Source organism: Carcharodon carcharias, chromosome 1, assembly GCF_017639515.1.
Source record: "Carcharodon carcharias isolate sCarCar2 chromosome 1, sCarCar2.pri, whole genome shotgun sequence".
Classification (NCBI taxonomy): Eukaryota; Metazoa; Chordata; class Chondrichthyes; order Lamniformes; family Lamnidae; genus Carcharodon; species Carcharodon carcharias.
Genome location: NC_054467.1, coordinates 62547371 through 62571538, shown reverse-complemented (window position 1 = coordinate 62571538; position 24168 = coordinate 62547371). Strand labels below are relative to the sequence as shown.

General features: G+C 41.6%; 1 protein-coding gene across 3 annotated transcripts in view; it reads left to right on the top strand.

The window, feature by feature from the left end:
* Positions 1-24168, top strand: part of slc10a7 (solute carrier family 10 member 7) — a 320006-nt gene that overhangs the window by 182891 nt on the left and 112947 nt on the right. For all 3 annotated transcript variants that reach the window (XM_041189742.1, XM_041189751.1, XM_041189770.1), the window contains one exon: positions 21122-21157. In XM_041189742.1, coding sequence (XP_041045676.1) covers positions 21122-21157 — 36 coding nt within the window. The remainder of the gene's footprint in view (positions 1-21121; positions 21158-24168) is intronic.

Here is a 24168-nt window from a genome sequence, read left to right as displayed (position 1 = left end):
TAATGAAATTCTCAGTTACTGTCCCAAGGTTACTTTGCTGCGCTTATGAAAGAACCATTTTAATATCACCTGTGCACAAAGTACAATCAAACATATGGCAATTTCAAGAAAAATATAATATTTTGCATTTTGTTTTGCTTTTGTATTTATTTGTTTTTGTATTTGTAATGCATTTAACCAAATTTACTTCAAAGTCTTACTACTTCTGTTGTAAACCTTTCTTTTGTATCTATAGTTTCCATTTTTCCAAACTAACATGATTGTCACGCTTAAGTCATTGGAGATTGCAGTAGATTTTCATTTGTTATTATGAGCAGCACAACCTAAAAAATGGTATTGGTAAGGTATGCAAGTAGCAAAATTGCTCAAAAGACCAGTAGAAAGCGATGTCCTTATAGATTTAACAATAACCACTTAAACTCTGTCAATGAAGGAAAACTTCCACAGTGCTTTATAAAGGGAAATATAAAGAGAAACTAATGTTGAGTCATGATAGGTGAGTTAGTAAACGTGACTGCAAGCTTGATCAAAAAGCTTAATTTTAAGAAGATTTTTAAATGTGGAGAGAGATGACAAGGCGGAATACTTTAGGGAGGGTGTTTGAGAGGACAAAACCAAAGCCACTGAAGGTTGGGCTAACAGTGATGGACTGGAAGGGAGAATCAGAGTAAGAAGCAGGAGATAACTTAAAGCTGAAGGAGGTTGCAAAGATAGGCTTGGGGGAGGCCATTGAAAGATTTGAAGATGAGGATTTCAGGTTCAATGTATTACAATAAAGTCAGTATAGATCAATGATGGTGGCAGTGATTGATTTGTAGGCAGAATGCAGATAATGAGTTTTGAACAAGTTGGAGTTTTTGGAAGGAAAAGAATGGGACACTGGCATGGAGAACATTGGTTTAAACAAGTTTAGAGGTAACACAAACATCAATAAAAGTTTCAGCAGGAATGGGACTGAGGTAAAAGTGGAAGTCATCAATTTTAAACAGGTAGAAGTGATGGATTGGGTGTGAGGTTTGAAACCCAACTCTTGAGTTGATCAGACATCAAGACTTCAAATGGTCTGATTCACCTTGATTGCATGGCTGGAGATTGGGATGAAATCAGAGTGAAACAAGCAGTGGTTATTTATGGTTACAGTGGGGCAAGGCCTTTTGAATGTATTCAAGACTGTTTCCTAATTCAAACCTGACAGTGAAAGATTTATTTTGGGGAAATAAAGTAGAATAAATAATGATGTGACAATGGAGAACAATTGGAAAATAGTGACCAGAACAATGTAAATTCAATGTGAAAATAGCAAAGGATAATGTAAATTTGGATTATAGTAGACCAAGTTCCGTGATATGAAATGGAATCACACCCAAATCAACCGAGTAGGGAAGTTAGCAAACAGGACAACAGGTCTTCAAATATGAATGGAGTTCTTAAAAAATGCCTTGCTGTATAGCAAAAAGGAAGTGCATCAAAGTTTAGTCATGGATAAAGAGATTTTTAAAACTAAATTGAAACTTATTAAGTAAGCATGTATTAAAATGGAGGCGCACTGTATTTCAGAAAATGATGAGAAATCTAGAAATTATAATGTTTATGTATGGAGGAAAAGAACAACAAGATCAAGATGTGCTTCTACTCCCTCCATCCTTGTCTGATCTCATCCCCATATACCAGTTGTCATCAACTATGAATTTTACAAGTCAGTTATGCTTTGAAAGGCACCTTTAACTCAAAGTAAAACAGAATTCTGGATAAACACCTCCACTTTGAGACATGCCCATGTGACCCAGTTGCCATGGAAGAGAAGCGCAACCAGAAGCCCCTTGAAGTGTTGGCTGCCAGTTTTAACACCTTTTCACAGCATCTCACAGGAAAAAGGACAGCTGCTGTTCGAGAAGCAGAGATAATGAAGTTGCTGCTATGGGGAAGCAGGTGCACTGTTTTGTGCTACCGATCAAGCATGATGTTCTTGAGAGTTTGAATTTGGTTCAGAAGGGAACTGAATAAACAAGACTCTTGATGATTTAGGGAATGGGGAGTTGCCGAGGTGCGCCTTGCTGGTGATAATCAGGTTGGAAAACTTGGATGGGGTGTGGAACAATTGTTGAATGACATTGGAAGTTTCGACTGAGCATGACAAGGAGAAGTGACTCTGCTGGGGCACTGGGAGTGACTGAAGGACCATTCCTGTAATGCTGCATATCTGCCAGAAGCGCAGCACATGATGAAAAGGTTTTGTAGGACGTATTTTGGTTGCCTTAGTTAATGCGAAAGTATCCTTTCTTTTAGTTGGATATATTATTGGCTTGTTAAGTAATGTTTCACCAGTGTTGGCTTAAAAGGTAAAATCTCGTCCTTTGGTTCTCTCTGTTGGTTGCTGGAAAATGCATCTCTTTTTGAACGATATCAGTCGCTATCGGGATCTCAATAAATTGGGGCTCTTGCGGTATTGCTGTACCAGAATTGTCCAGAGTTTAAACAAACAGGATTTCACATTTACTTTAGCTATATTCGGTGAAAATTCGACATGACTACTTCTAATTCTCAGGCATTTTTGGGAAGAGAAGACTTGTCTGTTGGTGCCTTGGAACAGCTAACAAAGGTTAATTTGAAGGCTGTAGCAGAGAAATTAGAGGTTGACTTGAAAGTAGGATGAAAAGATGAAGAGTTTGTTGAAGATTTGACTCAGCTCTTGAACCTTGAAGAAAAGAAGGGTGGTCCCGATAGCATTGATGTCGAGTTAGTTAGAATTCAACAACTTGAACTGGGAGAAAAATAAACACTTGAATTTGAGAAAGAACAAGTGAAAAAACATGAATTAGAATTCTAAAGAGGAGGAAAATTATGAGAAAAGTTAGAAAGAGAAAAAGAAAAGAAAACCTTGAATTTCAAAGAGAGAGAGAAAATTTGAACCAGATAAAGGCTTAGATTGCGCGAACAATGGGGGCAGTAAAACTTAAAAATGACTCAGAATTAACTCCTGGTTTTGATTCGGCAAGGAATATTCATTTAGTTCCTGAATTCAGTGAGTAAGGAGTTGAAATGTACTTTGTGTCATTTGAGAAAATCGCCATGAAACTGCAGTGGTCAAAAGAAAATTGGACTATTTTACAGCAGTGTATTTGTTGGAAAAGCTTTGGAGCTGTGCTCGTCTCTTTCAGATGAGCAGCCTGGTGACTACGTTGAAAACACAATGCCTATGAATTAATGCCAGAAGCTCACAGACAGAAATGTAGAAATTGAAGGAAGAAACAGAGTCAGACTTGCAATTTGCTAGTGAAAAGGAAATGGCATTTAATAGGTGATATGGGTCAATGAAGGGCGAACCAGATTTTAAAAGCTTTAAGAGAGGTGATTCTAATGGAATAATTTAAAAATAATGTCCCTTTGGGAATAAGGTTCCACCTGGAAGACCATGACGTTCCTAAGATCAAGGATGCTGCAGTAATGGCAGCTGACTATGAATTGTTTCACAAGCATGTTAGCAATAGATCTTTGTTTGGAAACTCACAGAGAAACTGGAGTGATAAGAAAGGAAAATGGTCGGGGAATGAAACGGGCCCTCATCAGAGCAGCAGGAGAAATAGTTAAGTAGATACATTTGATTCAAAAGGACCACCATGTTATCCTTGTTATAAAAAGGGTGGTGAAAGCTGAATGTTGGAAATTGCGAAGCAAGACTGTAACATGTGTCAGGTTGTGCAGTGCTTGGACACAAAATATTGTCCCTGTAAGTAATGTTTGTGATAAGCCAGTAGTTTCTCTTCAATTTGTGTACCAGTAAGATGGGTCAGGGTACAGGAAATTATGGAATTTTTCTGTTTAAAGGCAAAGCTGGTGAGGCAAGAAAGCCAATTGGTATTCTTAAGAGATACAAAATCAGTACAGTCAGTGATGTTGGCACGTGACGGGAATTTCTCTCCAAAAAGATTGCTAGATATAATGTATTGATCCAGGATATTAATGGAAATTGTTTACCCGTTCCTTCGTCTAGTTAATTAAAAATGTGGCTTAATTACTAGTCCTGTAATTGTTGGTGTTGTTCCTTATTGGCCTTTTGACAACGTAGGTTTGCTTTTGGAAATGACCTCGCTGGGGATATGGTATTGCTGTCTCCAGTGGTTTCGGGAAAGCCTGTTGGGGCCATTGAAACTGAAATTTTACAGGAAAAGCCGAGTGACTTAAAAAAATCAATGACTTTCTGTAAACTTGCTGTGAGAATTAATGTCTCAACCAAAGATGTTTCCAAAGAGTCAGAAACTTGGCCTCCTAATTTTAAAAGGACACCGGAGCATTAGGGTGAAAAGAAAGAGTTAATGGCAGTTGGAGATCACTTAAAGCTGTCTAAATTAAAACATGTCGGAAAACATGAACAAGGTGTGGCAAAGCTGATAGCAACAGTACTCAAAGCTAATGATATAAGAAAGGAATGCTTTGAAGGAGAGTTGTAAAAGCTTAATCCAGTGTGGACATAATTGGACTGTGAGGAAGAATACGTGCCCTTGAACTTAAATTAAAACTTCAAAATGATGAGACAATTGCACTTGCAAGAAAGGAATTAGACAAAGCTCAAACTCAATGGGAGAATGAAAAGCAAAAAGAAATTTTAAATGTATGAACTAAATGAAAAGGAGTATCAGCTTTCTTAGCTAAACATCAACATAACTTTAAAGAAAGCAGCTAAAAGGATTTTACTTGACGGAAAAATGAACTGCTTACACAAAAGAGGCAGTGTTAAACCTGCATCTCCTAGAAAAGAAAGCCAAAGGAGCAAATCATGGATAATAACTTAAAATTAAAAGTGATCCTGAATTTTAACAGAATGAAGTAAATTTGATTTTCCTTTCTGACAATTCCGATGCTTGGTTGGTTGAAACTTCCTTAACAGAATTGGACATTAGAAAACCATGCAAAAAAAAAGAGAAAATTGAAAACCCTGATGGCATTATAATATTTGGCTTTAAAGAGGAACATACAAACTTACAAATTAGAAGCAGGAGTAGGTAATTCGGCCCCTCCAAGCCTGCACTGCCATTTGATAGGATCTTGGCTGATCTGCTTGTGGGCTTAACTCTATTTTCCTGTCTACCCCCTATAGCCATTTGACTCCCTTCTCAATCAAGAATCTATCTATCTATAACTCTTGAATATATTTTCGGAGAAGAGAATTCCAAAGGTTAACAACCCTCTGAGAGAAAAACTTTCCTCATTTCCATTTCTTGGTAAGAATTCAGGACTGGCATGTTCCTGCTAGGATGAAGGATAAGTATGGCAAGTTTCAGGAACCTTGGATAACGAAGGATATTGTGAGATTAGTCAAAAAGAAAAGGGAAGCATTCGTAAGGACTAGAAGACTGGGAACAGATGAAGCCCGCGGAGAATATAAAGAAATTAGGAAGAAACTTCAGCAAGGAGTCAGGAGGGCTAAAAGTCATTGGCAACCAGGATTAAGGAAAATCCCAAGGCCTTTTATACATATGTAAAAAGCAAGAGAGTAGCCAGGGAAAGGGAAGGCCCACTCAGGGACAGAGGTGGGAATCTGTGTGTGGAGCCAGAACAAATGGGAGAGATACTAAATGAGTACTTCTCATCAGTATTCACCAAAGAGAAGGACTTAGCGGTCGATTTGTCCGGAAGAGTATGTAGGATCATGTTGAGATCAAAAAAGAGGAGGTGTTAGGCGTCTTGAAGAATATTAAGGTGGATAAGTCCCCAGGGCCAGATGGGATATACCCCAGAGTACTGAGGGAGGCAAGGGAGGAGATTGCTGGGGCCTTGACAGAAATCTTTGTATCCTCACTGGCTACAGGTGAGGTCCCAGAGGACTGGAGAATGGCCAATGTTATTCCATTGTTTAAGAAGGGTAGCAGGGATAATCCAGGAAATTACAGGCTGGTGAGCCTTACGTCAGTGGTAGGGAAATTATTGGAGAAGATTCTGCGTGACAGGATTTACTACAATTTGGAAGCAAATGGGCGTATTAGTGAGAGGCAGCATGGTTTTGTGAAGGAGAGGTTGTGTCTCACTAACTTGGTCGAGTTTTTCGAGGAAGTGACAAAGATGATCGACGATGGAAGGGCAGTGGAGGTTATCTACATGGATTTCAGTAAGGCCTTTGACAAGGTCCCTCATGGCAGACTGTTACAGAAGATAGAGTCGCACGGGATCAGAGGTGAGCTGGCAAGATGGATACAGAATTGACTTGGTCAAAGAAGACAGAGGTTAGCAGTAGAAGGGTGCTTTTCTGAATGGAGAGCTGTGACTAGTGGTGTTCCACAGGGATCAGTGCTGGGACCTTTGCTGTTTGTAGTATACGTAAATGATTTGGAGGAAAATGTAACTGGCCTAATTAGTAAGTTTGCAGATGACACTAAGGTTAGAGGAGTTGCAGATAATGAAGAGGATTGTCAAAGGATACAACGGGATATAGATCGGTTGGAGACGGGCGGAGGAATGGCAGATAGAGTTTAATCCGGACAAATGCGAGGTAATGCATTTTGGAAGGTCTAATACAGGTAGGAATTATGCAGTAAATGGCAGAACCCTTAAGTGCATTGATGGGCAGAGGGATCTGGATGTACAGGTCCACAGGTCACTGAAAGCGGCAAAGCAGGTGGATAATGTAGTCAGGAAGGCATATGGCATGCTTGCCTTCATCGGCAGGGGTATTGAGTATAAAGCTGGGAAGTCTTGCTGCATCTGTATAGAACCTTGGCTAGGCCACACTTGGAATATTGCATGCAATTCTGGTCGCCACATTACCAGAAGGATATGGAGGTGTTGGAGAGGGTGCAGAGGAGGTTTACCAGGATGCTGCCTGGTCTGGAGGTTATTAGATGTGAGGAGAGGTTGGAGAAACTCGGATTGTTCTCACCAGAGCGATGGAGATTGAGGGGTGACTTGATAGAAGTTTACAAAATTATGAGTGGCATGGACAGAGTAGATAGTCAGAAGCTTTTTCCCAGGGTGGAAGAGTCAATTACTAGGGGACATAGGTTTAAGGTGAGAGGAGAAAACTTTAGAGGAAATGTGCAGGGCAAGTTTTTTATGCAGAGGGTAGTGAGTATCTGGAATTTGCTGCCAGAGGTGGTGGAAGCAGGTACGCGAGTGTTGTGTAAGAGGCAGCTTGACAAATACAAGAATAGGATGGGAATAGAGGGATACGGACCCCGTAAGTGTAAAATATTTTAGTTTGACGGGCAATATGATCGGCGGAGGCTTGGAGGGCCAAAGGTCCTGTTCCTGTGCTGTATTTTTCCTTGTTCTTTGTTCTGATATGGGAGACCTTTTATTTTTAGAATGTGCCTCCTAGTGCTAGTCTCTCCCAGAAGGGGGAAACATCCTTTCAACATCCAAGACCCCTCAGAATCTTATGTTTCAATAAGATCATCTCTCATTCTTCTAAATTCCAATGGATACATTGGATAACCTGACCAACTTTTCCTCATAAGACAACCCCCTCATCTGAGGAATAAGTCGTGAACTTTCTCTGCACTGCTTCTAATGCAATTAAATCCTTTCTTAAGTAAAGAGACCAAAACTGTACACAGTATTCCAGATGTTTTCGCCAATGCTATGTACAACTATAACAAAACCCCACTACTTTTGGGCACAATCGTCCCAGATTTGCACTATGAGGTAGCAGATGGGAAAAGGGACATTTTACCCACCAGCCACAATGGCAGCTTTTCACGCTGTATTGTCCTAATCCCAGAGGCAATCCCCGGGAAACATATCATTCTGATGGCAGGTGGGCTCTGATTCGCCCGCCACACCATCACCTTGCCACTTCATCACATCAGGCATCACATTTAAAGTACAGCCGTACGTGCACTTCTCAGTGCTTCCAGCTCAGGCCTGCAATAAAGAAGACATGGCCCCGAAAGGCAAGAAGACTGCAGCGCCCCTGTTTAGTGACATGTCCTTTAAGCGCCTTTTGGACGCCATGGAGGCCTGCCGTGATGTCCTCTACCCCCGCTCTGACTGCAGGAGGAGCAGCAACATTACCATTTCAGCTTGGTAGGCAGTGGCAGTGATGATTAGTGCCAATGCAGTTAGAGGATGAATGATCTCATCCACGCTGCCAGGGTGAGGCAACCATCTCATCACTCTAAACTCACACACTCAAGCCCATTACACATGCACTGGTATCTCACTGCCAGCTCAAGGGACATCACCACTCACTCACACACACCCTCACAGCTCCATCTGGCCTGATGATCTGTGCAGACTGCCTCCTCATCCCTCACCATCTTGAGGCCACTTGCACAGATCAACATGTGCTCCCCACAACGACCCTGGGATATCCCACTTTCCCCGTACAGCCCTCGCCGTGCAGCCTCTTCCCTTGCCTGAGGCCACTTCTCCCCCTTCCCCAGGCAAGCCCTAGCTCTGCAGCCATTGAAAAGCCACCCCCGCCTTCTGGCTGGTCTGGTATGGAGAGAACTGCCTATGAGCCCCTTTAAAAGTGCTGTGGTGCTGTCTGCGAAGCCTGGCACTGATGACTGCAAGTGCTGCCTGAAGCAAGCGGGGCTGTAAAGAGCAAGACGTATCAACTATTTCACGAGCCACTTCTTTAAAGACCCTAGGATGAAATCCATCTGAACCCGGAAGCTTGTTAACCCGCAGTTCCAACAATTTGCTAAGTATCACTTCCCTGGTGATTGTAATTTTCTTGAGTTTCTCCCTCCGAATTCCTGATTTATAGCTATTTCTGCTGTTACTTGTATCCTCTATAGTAAAGACCGATACAAAATACCTATTCAATTCATCTGCCATCTCTGTATTTTCCATTATGAATTCCCCAGGCTTACTTTCCATAGGACCAAAGCTCACTTAGTTAACTCCTTTCTTCTTTAATTATCTTTAGAAACTCTTGCTGTCTTTATATTTCGAGCTAGCTTTCTAACATACTGTAATTTTTCCCTCCTTATTAATCTTTTAGTCATTCCTTGTTGTTATTTATATTCTGTCCAATCGTCTGACCTGCCATCCTTCTTTGCACAATTATATGCTTTTTCTTTAGTGCATTATGCAGGTACAGCAAGGAATTAGCAAAGCTAATAGAATGTTATTGTCACATACCCTTCGATGTTTAAGTTTGATACTATCTTTAACTTTTTTAGTTAACCACAGATGGCGGATCCTCCCCTTGGGGTTTTTTGTTGTTGTTGGAATATATCTATTCTGTGTATTCTGAAATATCTCCTTAAATGCCTACCACTGGATCTCTATTCACCTATCCCTTAACCTAAATTACCAGTTCACTTTCACTAGCTCACTTTCACTAGCTCTGCTTTCATGCCCTCATAATTGCCCTTATTTAAGTTTAAAATACTAGTGTTAGACCCAATCTTCTCTCCCTCAAACTGAATGTAAAATTCAATCATATTATGATCACTACTACCTAGGGTGCCTTCACTATAAGGTCACTAATTAATCCTAGCTCATTGCACAATGCCAGATCCAATATAGCCTGCTCCCTGGTTGGCTCCAGAACATGCTGATCTAGAAATTATCCCTAAAACATTCTATGAATTTGTCATCTATGCTACCTTTGCCCATCTGATACGGATCCCGGAAGTGCAAAATGTTTTCATTTTAGTTTGACAGGCAATATGATCGGCGCAGGCTTGAAGGGCCGAAGGGCCTGTTCCTGTGCTGTACTTTTCTTTGTTCTTTGTTCAAGGTAGACAAACAAACCAGGAAGTCCTCAAGCGATTATCACCTTTGAGAATGGAATATAAAGGGCTGAATTTTCCCTGCCCACTGGCATCGGGTATGTTTGGCGGCGTGAACGGATAGGATGACAAGAAGGACAAAAATTCATTTCACAACATTGTGAAGCCAGTTTCCAATTGTCTGCTCTGCCTGTCAATGGCGGGCTGCGTTTCCTGCTGTCAGACATCAGGAACCTCATTGTAAGGCATCCGCATATCACTACAACTCCAGCTCGCCGGAATCACCCCCATACCGACGTGTTTCACAACTGTACATAAGCAACATTAACGAGGCAAGTTGCACTTCGCTTGAGGACTTCTTGGTTTGTTTGTCTATCTTGAACAAAGAACAAAGAAAAGTACAGCACAGGAACAGGCCCTTCGGCCCTCCAAGCCTGTGCCGATCATATTGCTTGTCAAACTAAAACTAAAACATTTTGCACTTCCGGGATCCGTATCCCTCTATTCCCATCCTATTTATGCTTGTTTCGGGCATTTTAATCAGCATATAGACTGGAACAACCAGATGGGCAAAGGTAGCATAGATGACAAATTCATAGAATGTTTTAGGGATAATTTCTTAGATCAGCATGTTCTGGAGCCAACCAGGGAGCAGGCTATATTGGATTTGGCATTGTGCAATGAGCTAGGATTAATTAGTGACCTCATAGTGAAGGCACCCCTAAGTAGTAGTGATCATAATATGATTGAATTTTACATTCAGTTTGAGGGAGAGAAGATTGGGTCTAACACTAGTATTTTAAACTTAAATAAGGGCAATTATGAGGGCATGAAAGCAGAGCTAGTGAAAGTGAACTGGCAATTCAGGTTAAGGGATAGGTGAATAGAGATCCAATGGCAGGCATTTAAGGAGATATTTCAGAATACACAGAATAGATATATTCCAACAAGAAAAAAAACACCTCAAGGGGAGGATCCACCATCTGTGGTTAACTAAAAAAGTTAAAGATAGTATCAAACTTAAACATTGAAGGGCATGTGACAATAACTTTCTATTAGCTTTGCTAATTCCTTGCTGCACCTGCATAATGCACTAAAGAAAAAGCATATAATTGTGCAAAGAAGGGTGGCAGGTCAGAAGATTGGACAGAATATAAATAACAACAAGGAATAACTAAAAGATTAGTAAGGAGGGAAAAATTACAGTACATCAGAAAGCTAGCTCGAAATATAAAAATAGCAAGAGTTTCTAAAGATAATTAAAGAAGAAAGGAGTTAACAAAGTGAGCGTTGGAAAGTAAGCCTGGGGAATTCATAATGGAAAATATAGAGATGGCAGATGAATTGAATAGGTATTTTGCATCGGTCTTCATTATAGACGATACAAGTAACATCAGAAATAGCTGTAAATCAGGAATTGGAAGGGAGGGAGAAACTCAAGAAAATTACAATCACCAGGGAAGTGATACTTAGCAAATTGTTGGAACTGCGGGTTAACAAGCGTCCGGGTCCAGATGGATTTCATCCTAGGGTCTTTAAAGAAGTGGCTCGTGAAATAGTTGATACGTCTTGCTCTTTACGGCCCCGCTCTGCTCACTAAAGTCTCGCTCTTTACAGCTCTGCTCTGCTTGAAGCCTCGCTCTTTACGGCCCTGCTCCACTCGAAGTCTCGCTCTTTACAGCCCTGTTCTGCTCAGTGAAGTCTCGTTCTTTACAGCCCCGCTCTGCTCACTGAAATCTCGCTCTTCACAGCCCCGCTCTGCTTGTTGAGATCTCACTTTTTACAGCCTTATACTTTATAGCCATGCTCTGTTCGAAGGAAATTGCTGAAGACACGCTATGACAGGGATTTCTCTTTGGATTCTAATTCACAACCATCAGTACCCAGAAACAAGATGGTTTGCCAACAATCAGCAATGGTATTTTTGACAAAGTTAAGCAGTCCAAACAGATTGTAAAACCTTTGGGCCATCACGAATACTGTTCTGTGGTCCAGACTGTGCACAATCCAATACAGCTTTTAAAAAGCAACATGAAGAATGCAAAACCAACACAGTCTTTTAACTAAGGACATTAAAACGCCACACAGATTACACGAAATCGAAAAAGGAGATCTTTTGCAGAGATTGGAGGAAAGTGAATGAACTGGTAATAAAAGAATTTCTCATTTGCTAGAGAGTTGCTCAGCAGGAAAAATCAGTATAACAGGCTCAAAGCTGTATCTTACCGGCCTGTAACCAGAATAACTGATGCACACTAGGAGCAACAAAATAACTAAGAAATCCAGCCAGAAAAATCAGTTGGTGCCTGATTCTGTCAGTCGGCTTTGACCAGTTAAGATTTACTGGGAACATTTGACTTAACTGTGAGCTGACTGTCTGAAGTCTACGTATTATTGTTCTCTGTATGGCCCCCTGCATCCTCTGTGTCACACATGTCTGATATCAGACTAGTGTTCCTCGTTGTTGTGTATGCCCACATGCTGATTATTGAATTTTGACAGGTGTTTCTATCAGATTGCATAGCCTTTCCCAACCACCCTGTACTCTACCCAATTGTCCTGGAATTTGTGTTGCTGTCCCAGGTCCCACATGGCAAACGCAGGAGTGGATAGTCCCACAGGCCTGGGTGGACAGGGAGCTGGGTTGGGGGTGTGGGGGAAAATCTACTCAGGCAAGCTGGACTTTAAATGCAAATTGTCACATTCGGTTGGTTTTGTTACAGGTTAGACCTTTTAATGTTGCAAATACAAAATGTTTAATGGTAAAATGTAACAAAAGAGGTCAAATATTACATGTATCATGTAATAATTTAGTTGTTAAAATGTTCATGACACCTCCCCCTTAAAAATCAAAAAAATATCTGTGGCAATGATGTTTTTTCCATTATATTGTTAAAGTACTGCAAACTACCACATTCTAATCATTTTTTTTTAGTGTGTACCTACACCACAGGCACTGCAACGGTTCAAGAAGGCAGCTCAACACCACCTTCTCAGGGCCAACTAGGGATGGGCAATAAATGCTGGCCCAGCCAGCAAAGCCCGCGCCCCATGATTTAATAAAAAAACTGTTTATAATGTTGTAATTTGTGATACTTTGACAGTGTAATGGACAAAAATCATTACCACAGAAATCTTTTTGATTTTTAGGGGGAGGTGTCATGAATGCTGAGCTTTACAAATTGGCGATGTTTTGAAATGTACCTTTATATCAAAGTAAAACAGAGAATTCCAGATAAACACCTCTGCTCAGAGTGATCCGGTTGCTATGGGGAGAGGGAGGGGCAAACAGACCACACTAAATTGTCAAGTTCCACTTCTAACACCTTTTCACAGTATCTCACAGAAAAAGGACAGCTGCTGTTTGAGAGACAGGGACAAAGAAGCCATTGCTGTGCGTGCTCCCCACCCCCATCAAATGCTGTTTCTGTCATCAGTGGGTCTGAGGAGCCAGGGTGGAGGGGTACCGTGAGTGACAAAGGTGTGGGGGAGTGGAGAGGAGAGGGGGTACAGGAGGGGAATCAGGAGAGTCAGAGGGGAGTTTTAATTAAAACTTATACACAGCTACATTGCCACCATCAGTAAGAAATTCCAAACAGTCTAGAAGCATTACCTGTCATTAAGCTGAGCACAGATCTCAAGGGGCGTGTTTTCAGCAATTGATGTCAAAGGGGGCGTGGCTTCACCAGCAGTGCACCTTGTCACTAGGCCTCTGCACTGACTTTGCCATTACGCCCCTACTGCAACCAGGAGAACAAGTTCCTCCTGAGCCTACCACCAAGGTAGGGTCTTACTTCTTCATGCAGTCAGCGGCAAGCGCCTCCACTTGCCATGGACTGCAAAATCCTGGCTGTAGCTAATTGACTTTTTATGTATAAGCGTTTTTCTTTTCATTCTGAGTCATCAGTCAATAATTGAGAAGTCAACCCTTTTTATATAAAATCTTCTAAATTCTTTGCATCCAGTACTTTTATCTTAAACCATCCTAAAGATAGTAAATTCATCTTTGTAGCGGTTTAAGTTATGGGTTATTTATTCATACAGCATAGATGCAGATTTGTCTCCACAATTTGCTGAATAGCGAAGGAGCAATTTTAACTCTGCCCACCTACTGGAAACCAACTTAACTGCAAGAGAATAATGATTGCCATTGAGTTTCATAGGTGCTGGAAGTGTAAGATTATAACCGAGTTGCAAGGGCAGCAGGATCTATGATAAGTACCTTCTGACTGTTTACAGCTTGGCTAATAGTAGCATGCTGCAAAGGGTCAAAGCAAATGTGGAGTGGTGTAATTATTGCAGTAAGTCACTTAATCCATTACTTTTGCTTCCTTTTTCAACCATGGCTCAGCTGATAGCATTCTCAGCTCCGAGTCACAAAGTTCTAGGTTCAAGTCCCACTCTAAGACTTGGGCACAAAGATCAAGGCTGGCCTTTCAGTGCAGAACTGAGGGAGTGCTGCACTGTCAAGGCTGCCGTCTTTCAGTTGAGACGTTAAACCAAGGTCCATATCTGCCCTTTCAGGTGGATGTAAAAGATCTCATAGCACATTTTTGAAGAAAAGCAGGGGGTTACCCCCAGTGTGCTGGCCAATATTTATCCCTTAATCTCCGTGATGAAAATGGGTTATTTAATAATTATCACATTTCCGCTTGCTGTTTGCAGATTGTCTGCCAGGTTACCTACTTTTTGACAAAAACAGAATTACCTGGAAAAACTCAGCAGGTCTGACAGCATCGGCAGAGAAGAAAAAAGTTGACGTTTTCGAGTCCTCATGACCCTTCAACAGAACTGAGTGAAATTAGGAGAGGGGTGAAATATAAGCTAGTTTAAGGTCGGGGGGGGAGGTGGTTGTAGGGACAAGCAAGCAGTGATAGGAGCAGATAATCAAAAGATGTCACAGACAAAAGAACAAAGAGGTGTTGAAGGTGGTGATATTATCTAAATGAATGTGCTAATTAAGAATAGATGGCAGGACACACAAGGTACAGCTCTAGTGGGGGTGGGGTAGAATAAGACTAACCGGGCATAAAAGGTATAGATTTAAAAATAATGGAAATAGGTGGGAAAGAAAAATCTATATAAATTATTGGAAAAAACAAAAGGGAGGGGGAAGAAACGGAAAAGGGGTAGGGATGGAGGAGGGAGTTCAAGATCTAAAGTTGTTGAATTCAATATTCAGTCCGGAAGGCTGTTAAGTGCCTAGTCGGAAGATGAGGTGCTGTTCCTCCAGTTTGCGTTGGGCTTCACTGGAACAATGCAGCAAGCCAAGGACAGACATGTGGGCAAGAGAGCAGGGTGGAGTGTTAAAATGGCAAGCAACAGGGAGGTTTGGGTCTTTCTTGTGGACAGACTGCAGCTGTTCTGCAAAGCGATTGCCCAGTTTGCGTTTGGTCTCTCCAATGTAGAGGAGTCTGCATTGGGAGCAATGAATGCAGTAGACTAAGTTGGGGGAAATGAAAAGTAGGAAAATTTGGCACTTATAAAATACTGTTTCCTTATGCTGACCTGAAAGTGTCTTTAGCATTTTGTACATGTGGATATTTATCATGCATATGCAGTTTGCCCTTTCAGTTGGGCATATGACATTAGTGCCTATAGGATTTCATTGTTTTAATCAGTTGATTAAAACTAAATCTTGAGACGATCAATAATCATGTCAATAGATAAAAACAAAAAACTGCGGATGCTGGAAATCCAAAACAAAAACAGAATTACCTGGAAAAACTCAGCAGGTCTGGCAGCATCGGCAGAGAAGAAAAGAGTTGACGTTTTGAGTCCTCAAAACATCAACTCTTTTCTTCTCCGCCGATGCTGCCAGACCTGCTGAGTTTTTCCAGGTAATTCTGTTTTTGTTAATAATCATGTCAACTTTGATCAATTATTAGGGATTAATCAATTATAGAACCACATAATGGACTTAATATGCCATTAAATAATCTTGGCAGGCTTCTGTCACGAGAGATGATGGTCATCTCTGTCTTAACAACAACTTAAAAAGTGCCTTGAACGTAAAATGTCCCAAGTAATTTCACAGGAGCATATTATAACAAAATATGACACCAAGCTACATAAGGAGATATTAGATCTTAAAGGAGGAAAGCAAGGTAGAGAGACAGAGTGATGTAAGGAGGATGTTCCAGAGCTTAGGGCCTAGGCAACTAAAGGCACAGCCATCAGTTGCGATGCAATTAAAATCAGAGATGCTCAAGGGGCCAGAATTAGAGGAGCACAGATATCTTAGAGGATTGTGGGGCTGGAGGAGATAATAGAGATAAAGAGGGGCAAAGCCATGGAGGGATTTGAAAACAAGGATGGGAGTCCTCAACGTCAACTCTAGACTCCACGAAGTCTCATGGCATCAGGTCAAACATGGGCAAGGAAACCTCTTGCTGATTACCATATACCGCCCACCCTCAGCTGATGAATCACTGCTGCTCCATGTTGAACACCACTTGGAGGAAGCACTGTGGATGGCAAAGGCACAGAATGTAGCAACTATGACTGACCGAGCTGGCCGGCTCCTAAATGACATAGCTGCTAGACTGGGTCTGCGGCAGTTGGTGAGGAACCCAACAAGAGGGAAAAACATACTTGACCTCATTCTCACCAACCTGCCTGCCGCAAATGCATCTGTCCATGACAGTATCGGTAGAAGTGCACAGTCCTTGTGGAGATGAAGTCCCGCCTTCTCATTGAGAATAACTTCCGTTTTGTTATGTGGCACTACCACCGTGCTAAATGGGATAGATTTCAAACCAATCTCGCAACTTAAGACTGGGCATCCATGAGGTGTTGTGGGCCATCAGCAGCAGCAGGATTGTACTCAAACACAATCCGTAACCTCATGGCCTGGCATATCCCCCACTCTGCCATTACCATCAAGCCAGGAGATCAAACGAATGCAGGAGGGCTTGCCAGGAGCAGAACCAGGCATACCTAAAAATGAGGTGTCAACCTGGTGAAGCTATAACACAGGACTGCTTGCATGCCAAACAGCATAAGCAACAAGTGATAGACAGAGCTAAGTGACCCCATAACAGATCAGATCTAAGCTCTGCAGTCCTGCCACATCCAGTCGTGAATGATGGTGGACAATTAAACAACTAGCTGGAAGAGGAGGCTCCACAAATACCCCCACCCTCAATGATGGAGGAGCCCAGCACATCAGTGCAAAAGATAAGGCTAAAGCATTTGCTACAATCTTCAGCCAGCAGTGCCGAGTGGATGATCCATCCTTGCCTCCTCCGGAGGTTCCTAGCATCAGTGATGCTAGTCCTCAGCCAATTAGATTCACTCCACGTGATATCAAGGAACAGCTAAAGGCACTGAATATTGCAAAGGCTATGGGACCTAACAATATTCTGACAATAGTACTGAAGACCTGTGCTCCAGAACTTGCCGCGCCTAGCCAAGCTGTTCCTGTACAGTTACAATACTGGCATCCACCCGGCTATGTGGGAAATTGCTCAGGTATGTCCAGTACGCAAAAAGCAGGACAAATCCAACCCGGCCAATTACCGCCTCATCAGTCTAGTCTCCATCACCAGTAAAGTAATGGAATGGGTCATCAACAGTGCTTGCGAGTGGCACTTGCTTAGCAATAACATGCTCACTGATGCCCACTTTGGGTTCCGCCAGGGACTCTCAGCTCCTGACCTCATTACAGCCTTGATTCAAACATGGACTAAAGAGCTGAACTCCTGAGGTGAGGTGAGGCCCTTGACATCAAGGCCGCATTTGATCGAGTGTGGCTTCAAGGAGCCCTAGCCAAACTGGAGTCAATGGGAATCGGGGGAAAACTCTCCACTGGTTGAAGTCATACCTAGCACAAAGGAAGATGGTTGTGGTTGTTGGAGGTCAGTCATCTCAGCTCCAGGACATCAACACAGGAGTTCCTCAGGGTAGTGTCCTAGGCTTAAACATCTTCAGCTGCTTCATCAATGACTGTCCTTCAATCATAAGGTCAGAAGTGGGAATGTTTGCTGCTCATTGCACGACGTCCAGCACCATTTGTGACTCCTCAGATACTGAAGCAGTCCATGTCCAAATGCAGCAATACCTGGACAATATCCAAGCTTGGGCTGACATGTGGCAAGTAACATTCACACCACACAAGTGTCAGGCAATGAACATCTCCAGCAAGAGAGAATCCAACCATTGCCCTTTGATGTTCAATGGCACTACCGTCACTGAATCCCCCACTATCATCTTCCTGGGGGTTACCATTGACCAGAAACTGAACTGGACTAGTCATATAAAAACTGTAGCTTCAAGATCAGATCAGAGGCTAGGAATTCTCCAGCGAGTAACTCACCTCCCAACTCCCCAAAGCCTGATCACCATCTACAAGACACAAGTCAGGAGTGTGATGGAATACTCCCCACTTGCCTCCCACAACACTCGAAGCTTGACTCTCTCCAGGACACAGCCCGCTTGATTGACACCAAATCCATAAATATTCACTCCCTCCACCACCGATGCACAGTAGCAGTAGTGTGTGCCATCCAAAAGATGCACTGCAGTGATTCACCAAGGCTTCTGAGACAGCACCTTCCAAACAGATCTGTAGAAGAGTCATACGGACTTAAAAGTTACCTCTGTCTCTCTCTCTCTCTCTCCACAGATGCTGTCAGATCTGCTGAGTTTTTACAGCATTTATTGTTTTCGTTTCAGATTTCCAGCATCCGCAGTATTTTGCCTTTATTTCATAGGTAGAACTTGGGTTTTACAGTACAGCCAGTGTAGTCCAGAGCAAAAGCATCTTCTTGCAGTTAAGAGAAGTCTAAGAATTTGAAGCCAAGTTTGAGAAAAGAGCTAGATCTAGATTTTTCCAGATCTTTTCCACAACTCACAGATCAAAAAAGAGCAGCAGATTATAGACAGAAACTGAGTTTCATGGTTTATTCCAGTGTAGTCCAGCATAGAAATGTGGCCTTGATGTCCAGTGAAGCCCACAAATTTGAAGCGAGATTTGAAAGAAAATCCAGTCCAGGTCTTTCCTAGAACTTTACCAGAGTGCTCAAGGTAAGGCCAGAGATGGGGTTTGAACTAACAGACAGAGGCCATTTAAAGTAACTATTAACTCGAAGTTTGGGCTAAAAATGCACCCACTGTTAGAATCAAAGGAACTTAAACAGTAGAAGGAATGATTTAGGGGTTGAAAGGACAAGGGATGGCAGCAGATGGCCATGGATAGGCATGCATAGGGAGGAGCTCCCTAGGAAGTTGATTGCCCAAGAGCCATCTTACAATAAAAAGTGGGAAATGTGTTTCTTATCAGCCCACATAAGAAAGTGCGCCCCCTATAGTTGCAGCATCACCAAATGGAGCCTTTTTAAAATCTCCTAAATCAAAGATGCCATTTTCAATAACTTAACAGCAAAGAAATGCAAATTGGCTAGCAATTTATAGCAATTCGCAATTCACAGCTGTCTCTTCTATGCTGGTTGCAGGCTGATTTCCACATTAATAACATGCATCATTCCCATGCTGTTATTTTTTCAGCAAATTCTGGACCTATTTGCTATTGATAGAAAAGCATTCATATTTCTTACAAGTACTCTGTTCTTCTACACTCAGTTTTGAAGTTGCATATTTTTAAGTTCATCTGAAAAGCTGAATTTGTAAGCATGATATCCTTTATTATATTCTTATCAGCAAAATAATGCTTTTGGTTTAGTGGAAGGGGAATTTACTGCTTGGCAGTATGACTTATGTCTGACAACACTGAACATTTGACATTTTTATGGAGTCTATTTTATCATTTTGTATGAAAATGTCACTGTGAAATCCAATTGCTCTGTCTGTCATGCAAAACTGTTAATAACAACGGAAGTCAAATGATGTAGTTGTGACTGTATTTTTGACAGAGAAAATTGCTTTCTTCGCTAGTATTTTTGCGTAATAACTTTGTGTTATTATATGTATGAGTGAAAATCACATTGCCCATTGTGAATTAGACTCATTCACCATTATATACATTGGCCCAATGAACCCTGATAACACCTTTGGTCTTGATGTGAACTCTAGAGGGGTGGGGTGTGTGGGAAATGTGAATTCATGTATTCTAGCTCAATGCATGCATTTGAAGGGCAACAGAGCAATTGGTGGGATGATTTAAAATGAACTGACGATGCATGTGTTTCCAGAGAGTGGGGGATGTGGGTGTGTCAGGAGCTGCAATGAAATGGAGGCAGGATGAATAAAACTATTGCAGACTTCAACTGATTATGCTCCCCGAGATAAGTAACTTTCCTAGCACTCGAGGCGAGCCAGGAGATGCAGGAGTATTTGCCCAAGGCCCTTCTGGCTTCTCCAGCCCTGATCAGCAATATCCACCCATCCCCAACCTTGCTGATTGTACCCCCCACCTCAAGCCCAGCTAATTATATTCCTCCCCACCTCTACCAATCATAGGCTCCTCTCATCCTACTCTACCCCACAGATGATCCCTTTCCCTCTCCATTCACTCTTTATTCTCTCCACTATCAACCTCTTGCAGCATCTATTTCTTTCTCTTGCTTTTCTCCATTTCCTGGCCCACAACATTGCTGAAGTAGAGAGTTTGTTAATTAGAGACACAACAACAAAACAAAAACAGAATTACCTGGAAAAACTCAGCAGGTCTGGCAGCATCGGCGGAGAAGAAAAGAGTTGACGTTTCGAGTCCTCATGACCCTTCGACAGAACTTGAGTTCGAGTCCAGGAAAGAGCTGAAATATAAGCTGGTTTAAGGTGTGTGTGTGGGGGGCGGAGAGATAGAGAGACAGAGAGGTGGAGGGGGTTGGTGTGGTTGTAGCGACAAACAAGCAACCACACCAACCCCCTCCACCTCTCTGTCTCTCTATCTCTCCGCCCCCCACACACACACCTTAAACCAGCTTATATTTCAGCTCTTTCCTGGACTCGAACTCAAGTTCTGTCGAAGGGTCATGAGGACTCGAAACGTCAACTCTTTTCTTCTCCGCCGATGCTGCCAGACCTGCTGAGTTTTTCCAGGTAATTCTGTTTTTGTTTTGGATTTCCAGCATCCGCAGTTTTTTTGTTTTTATCTCTGTTGTTAATTAGAGATGCTTATGTTTATATTGGGACCTTCATTGTCATATTGATAGTTGTCAGACTTGTATAGGAACCCACCATTTCAAATTTTAGTGGACTGTGCGCCACAAAATATTTCTCATAGTCACTTTTCCAACAAACTATGGACACTGGTGCTAGCAAAACAGTCTTCCAGATTGGCAAATGATTTAGGGTCAGTTGGTACCTTTAAATAGGAACTAGGTAAGTAACTGTTGGATGGGGAGTTGAGAGTTGCAGAAATGTTACAGAATTTTTTTGATTTATTTTTAAGGGGGAATGTTATTTATTTTATTAATTTAATATTTATTTTACGTTAATTTCTTTCCCTTGAGGAGCAATTATCAATGTACTTTCTCTTTCAGGGAATTGTTATCACACCGCTATTACTTCTGCTGTTTGTAAGTACATACTATTTTATATATGTATATTTGTGTGTTTCTGAAGTGTATGTCAAACTGTAAAGTTCCAGAAGCTAATTTTAAGTTTTTCTTTTTTCTTAGCGATTAATACTCGAATTTAAGTACAATATAATTTCAGTTCATGCAAGTGCTTAACTTTGAAAAAAACTTGTATAATGTTTCTTGTTTTTATATCTCAGCTTCCTTAAAGCCCATGGTTTACATGGCATTATTCAATTCATGATACTTTGATGAAAGTAATTGAAAATGTCATAAAATGTATAACATGCCCTTATTTAATTTTATGATAAACACAGCTTCTAAGCTGTAAAATGTTAAACAATATGCAATGTTGGTCATATACTACGTCTCGGATATCTGGATGTTACTTTACAATCATTGACTTATGTAACTTCCTGGGCTTCAACTCCACTTCCCTGCCTGTTTCTCATATCCCTTGATTCCCTAAGAGATCAAAAATGTCTATCCCAACCTTAGATGTATTCAGTGATGGAGCATCGACAAACCCCTAAAGCAGAGAATTCCAAAGACTCTCAGCCCTTTGAGTGAAGTAATTTCCCCCTGTCTCAGCACTAAATGATTGGCCCCTTATCCTGAGACACATGCCCTGTGGTTCACATTCACCTATCAGTAGTAACAATCCAGAGATTATTACTTATGATGTTCTGCATTTTAACTTGGACCCTAACTCCTTAAATTCTCTTAGGTAGAACCAGAAATGATATTCTGCTATGTCGTTGGTTCCCACATGGATCACGACAACTGGATTTCGGTGCCCCCCACCCTTCAAGTTCCTCTCCATAAGGAGATGTCCTTAATCCTGACACTAGACAGACAACACAACCTTTGGAGTTCCCGGTCGCGGCTGCAGAGAACAGTATCTATCCCCCTGACTATACTGTTTTCTATCACTACGACAGTCCTCTTCACGCCCCCTGCTTGAATGGCATCCTTCACCGTGGTGCATGGCTAGTCTATTTATCCACCTTGCAGTCTTTTTCCTCATCTACACAGATAGCAAGCACCTTGTACCTGTTGGACAAAGTCAGGGCTGACGCTCCTCCATCACTACCTGCTGGATCCTCTTACCTGCCTAAAGAACTGCTTGTGTTTTTGTAAACTATCTTGAAGGAACAAAGAGAGAAGTTCTTAAAAGTGGTTAGGCAGTTTAACAAAAGCTATTAAAAGGGAAAGAAGATTTTGGAATTTATTTTGAAAAGGATTGAACACAAAAGGTTTATGAAGACTACAAAATAATACCTCATCTGAAATACTGTATGAAATTTTGGGCTACTCACTGTAGGATTAATATAACAGCACTGGAGAAAATGCAATGCAGATGTAACAGGATGATGCCAGCGTTTGAGTGCTGTAAGTTGTGAGGAATGGTTAAGAACTACTAGGTTTGTAATCTCTCAAACCGAGACAAATGAATAATTTGATGAGGTTTTCAAATTAATGAAAGGAATAGATATGATAAATGATAGGTCATTTCCATTAACATGCCTGACACCAGATTAATATTTCCATTAATGTGCCTGACATCAGACATTTGAAGCAACTGTTCTACTCGGAACTTGGTCATGGCAGAAGACTCCCAGGAGGACAGTGAGACGCTTTGGGAATGTTTCTCAAAGCGTTGCTGAAGAAATCAAACATACTTGCTGATTCATGAGACACTGGCTTGTGACCAGCTAAAATGGAGAAGGCTCATTCGAGAAAGCATCGAACATGTCGAGAGATTTCATCAGGAGCATGCAGAGGTGCAGGCAAAGCATCGGAGGGAGCGCACAAACCTCCAAACAACCCATCTCCCCAACCCTTCAAAGCACCACCTGCCCCGCATGTGGCAGAGTCTGCAGATCACGTATTGGACTTAATCAGCCCTTTCAGAACCCATTGAATCAGAGTGGAAGCAAGTTATCACTGATCCCGAAGGAATGCCCAAGAAGTTGGATTTCCATTAGCCAGTATATCAAAGACATTTTACGTGAAGAGGGCGATTAAGATAAAATATGTTGCATGTAAAGTGTTATTGACATATGGCCAGAAGTGATGATCAATACCAAATCAATTTACATTCGGTAAGGTATCAGATAATTAATTGAAGAATATAAAAGAGTATAAAAGCATACAAAAGCGCAGAAACTAAAAAAAGATAGTAAGAGCTACATTAAGGGAACATGAAATTGCAAGGGTTATCAAGATCAATACGCAACATTTTCGCAATCATATTGGGAAAAAGAAGGTGGCGAGGAGCACTGTGGGCACCTGAACGATTGATAACAGTGATATTGTCAATGAAAATAAGGAATTGACCAACATGATGAATAATTACTTAGCTTCAGTATTATACAGGAAGAGACATCATGCCAGACATCCCAAAGAAGCAAGTATTGAAGCAGGGTCAGGTTTTCACCCATATCTATGTATCCAAAGGCAGTTTAATGAAGAAAATAATGGCACTGAAGAATGAAGGATCAGATGGTTTCCATCCTAGGAAGTAGATGAGAACATTGCAAATGCTCTATCTATAACCATTCTGTTCATAACCTTCATATCATATTTGACCAGGAGATGAGCTTCTGACCACAAATTCACACTATCATAAGATGGACCATTTCCATTTTAGTATTGCTGAAAAAAGAGACTCTTTTTGTCGAAGGTTTTCATCTTGCACTCTTTAGGACAATTCACAAGACCATATGTGAAGGGAACAACAATTTATTCTGTATGAGAAGAGAACGCTGATTGGCTGGCAGGTGGACTCTGATTGGTAGAGGCGTTGCCGTAGAGAATGCATTGGTTGATGGTGACTGACAGTTAACTTACAAATATCGTTTGAAATTTAAATCAGGCAGCTTGGCTCTGATTGATCAAGGCATTACCCTGCGGAATGAACCAGCGAATAGCTGTTACTTATTTTGTTTAGGTGAAACAGGCACCATGTACGTACATGTTCATTCTGTCTGAAAGGAACAGGGCCCTGT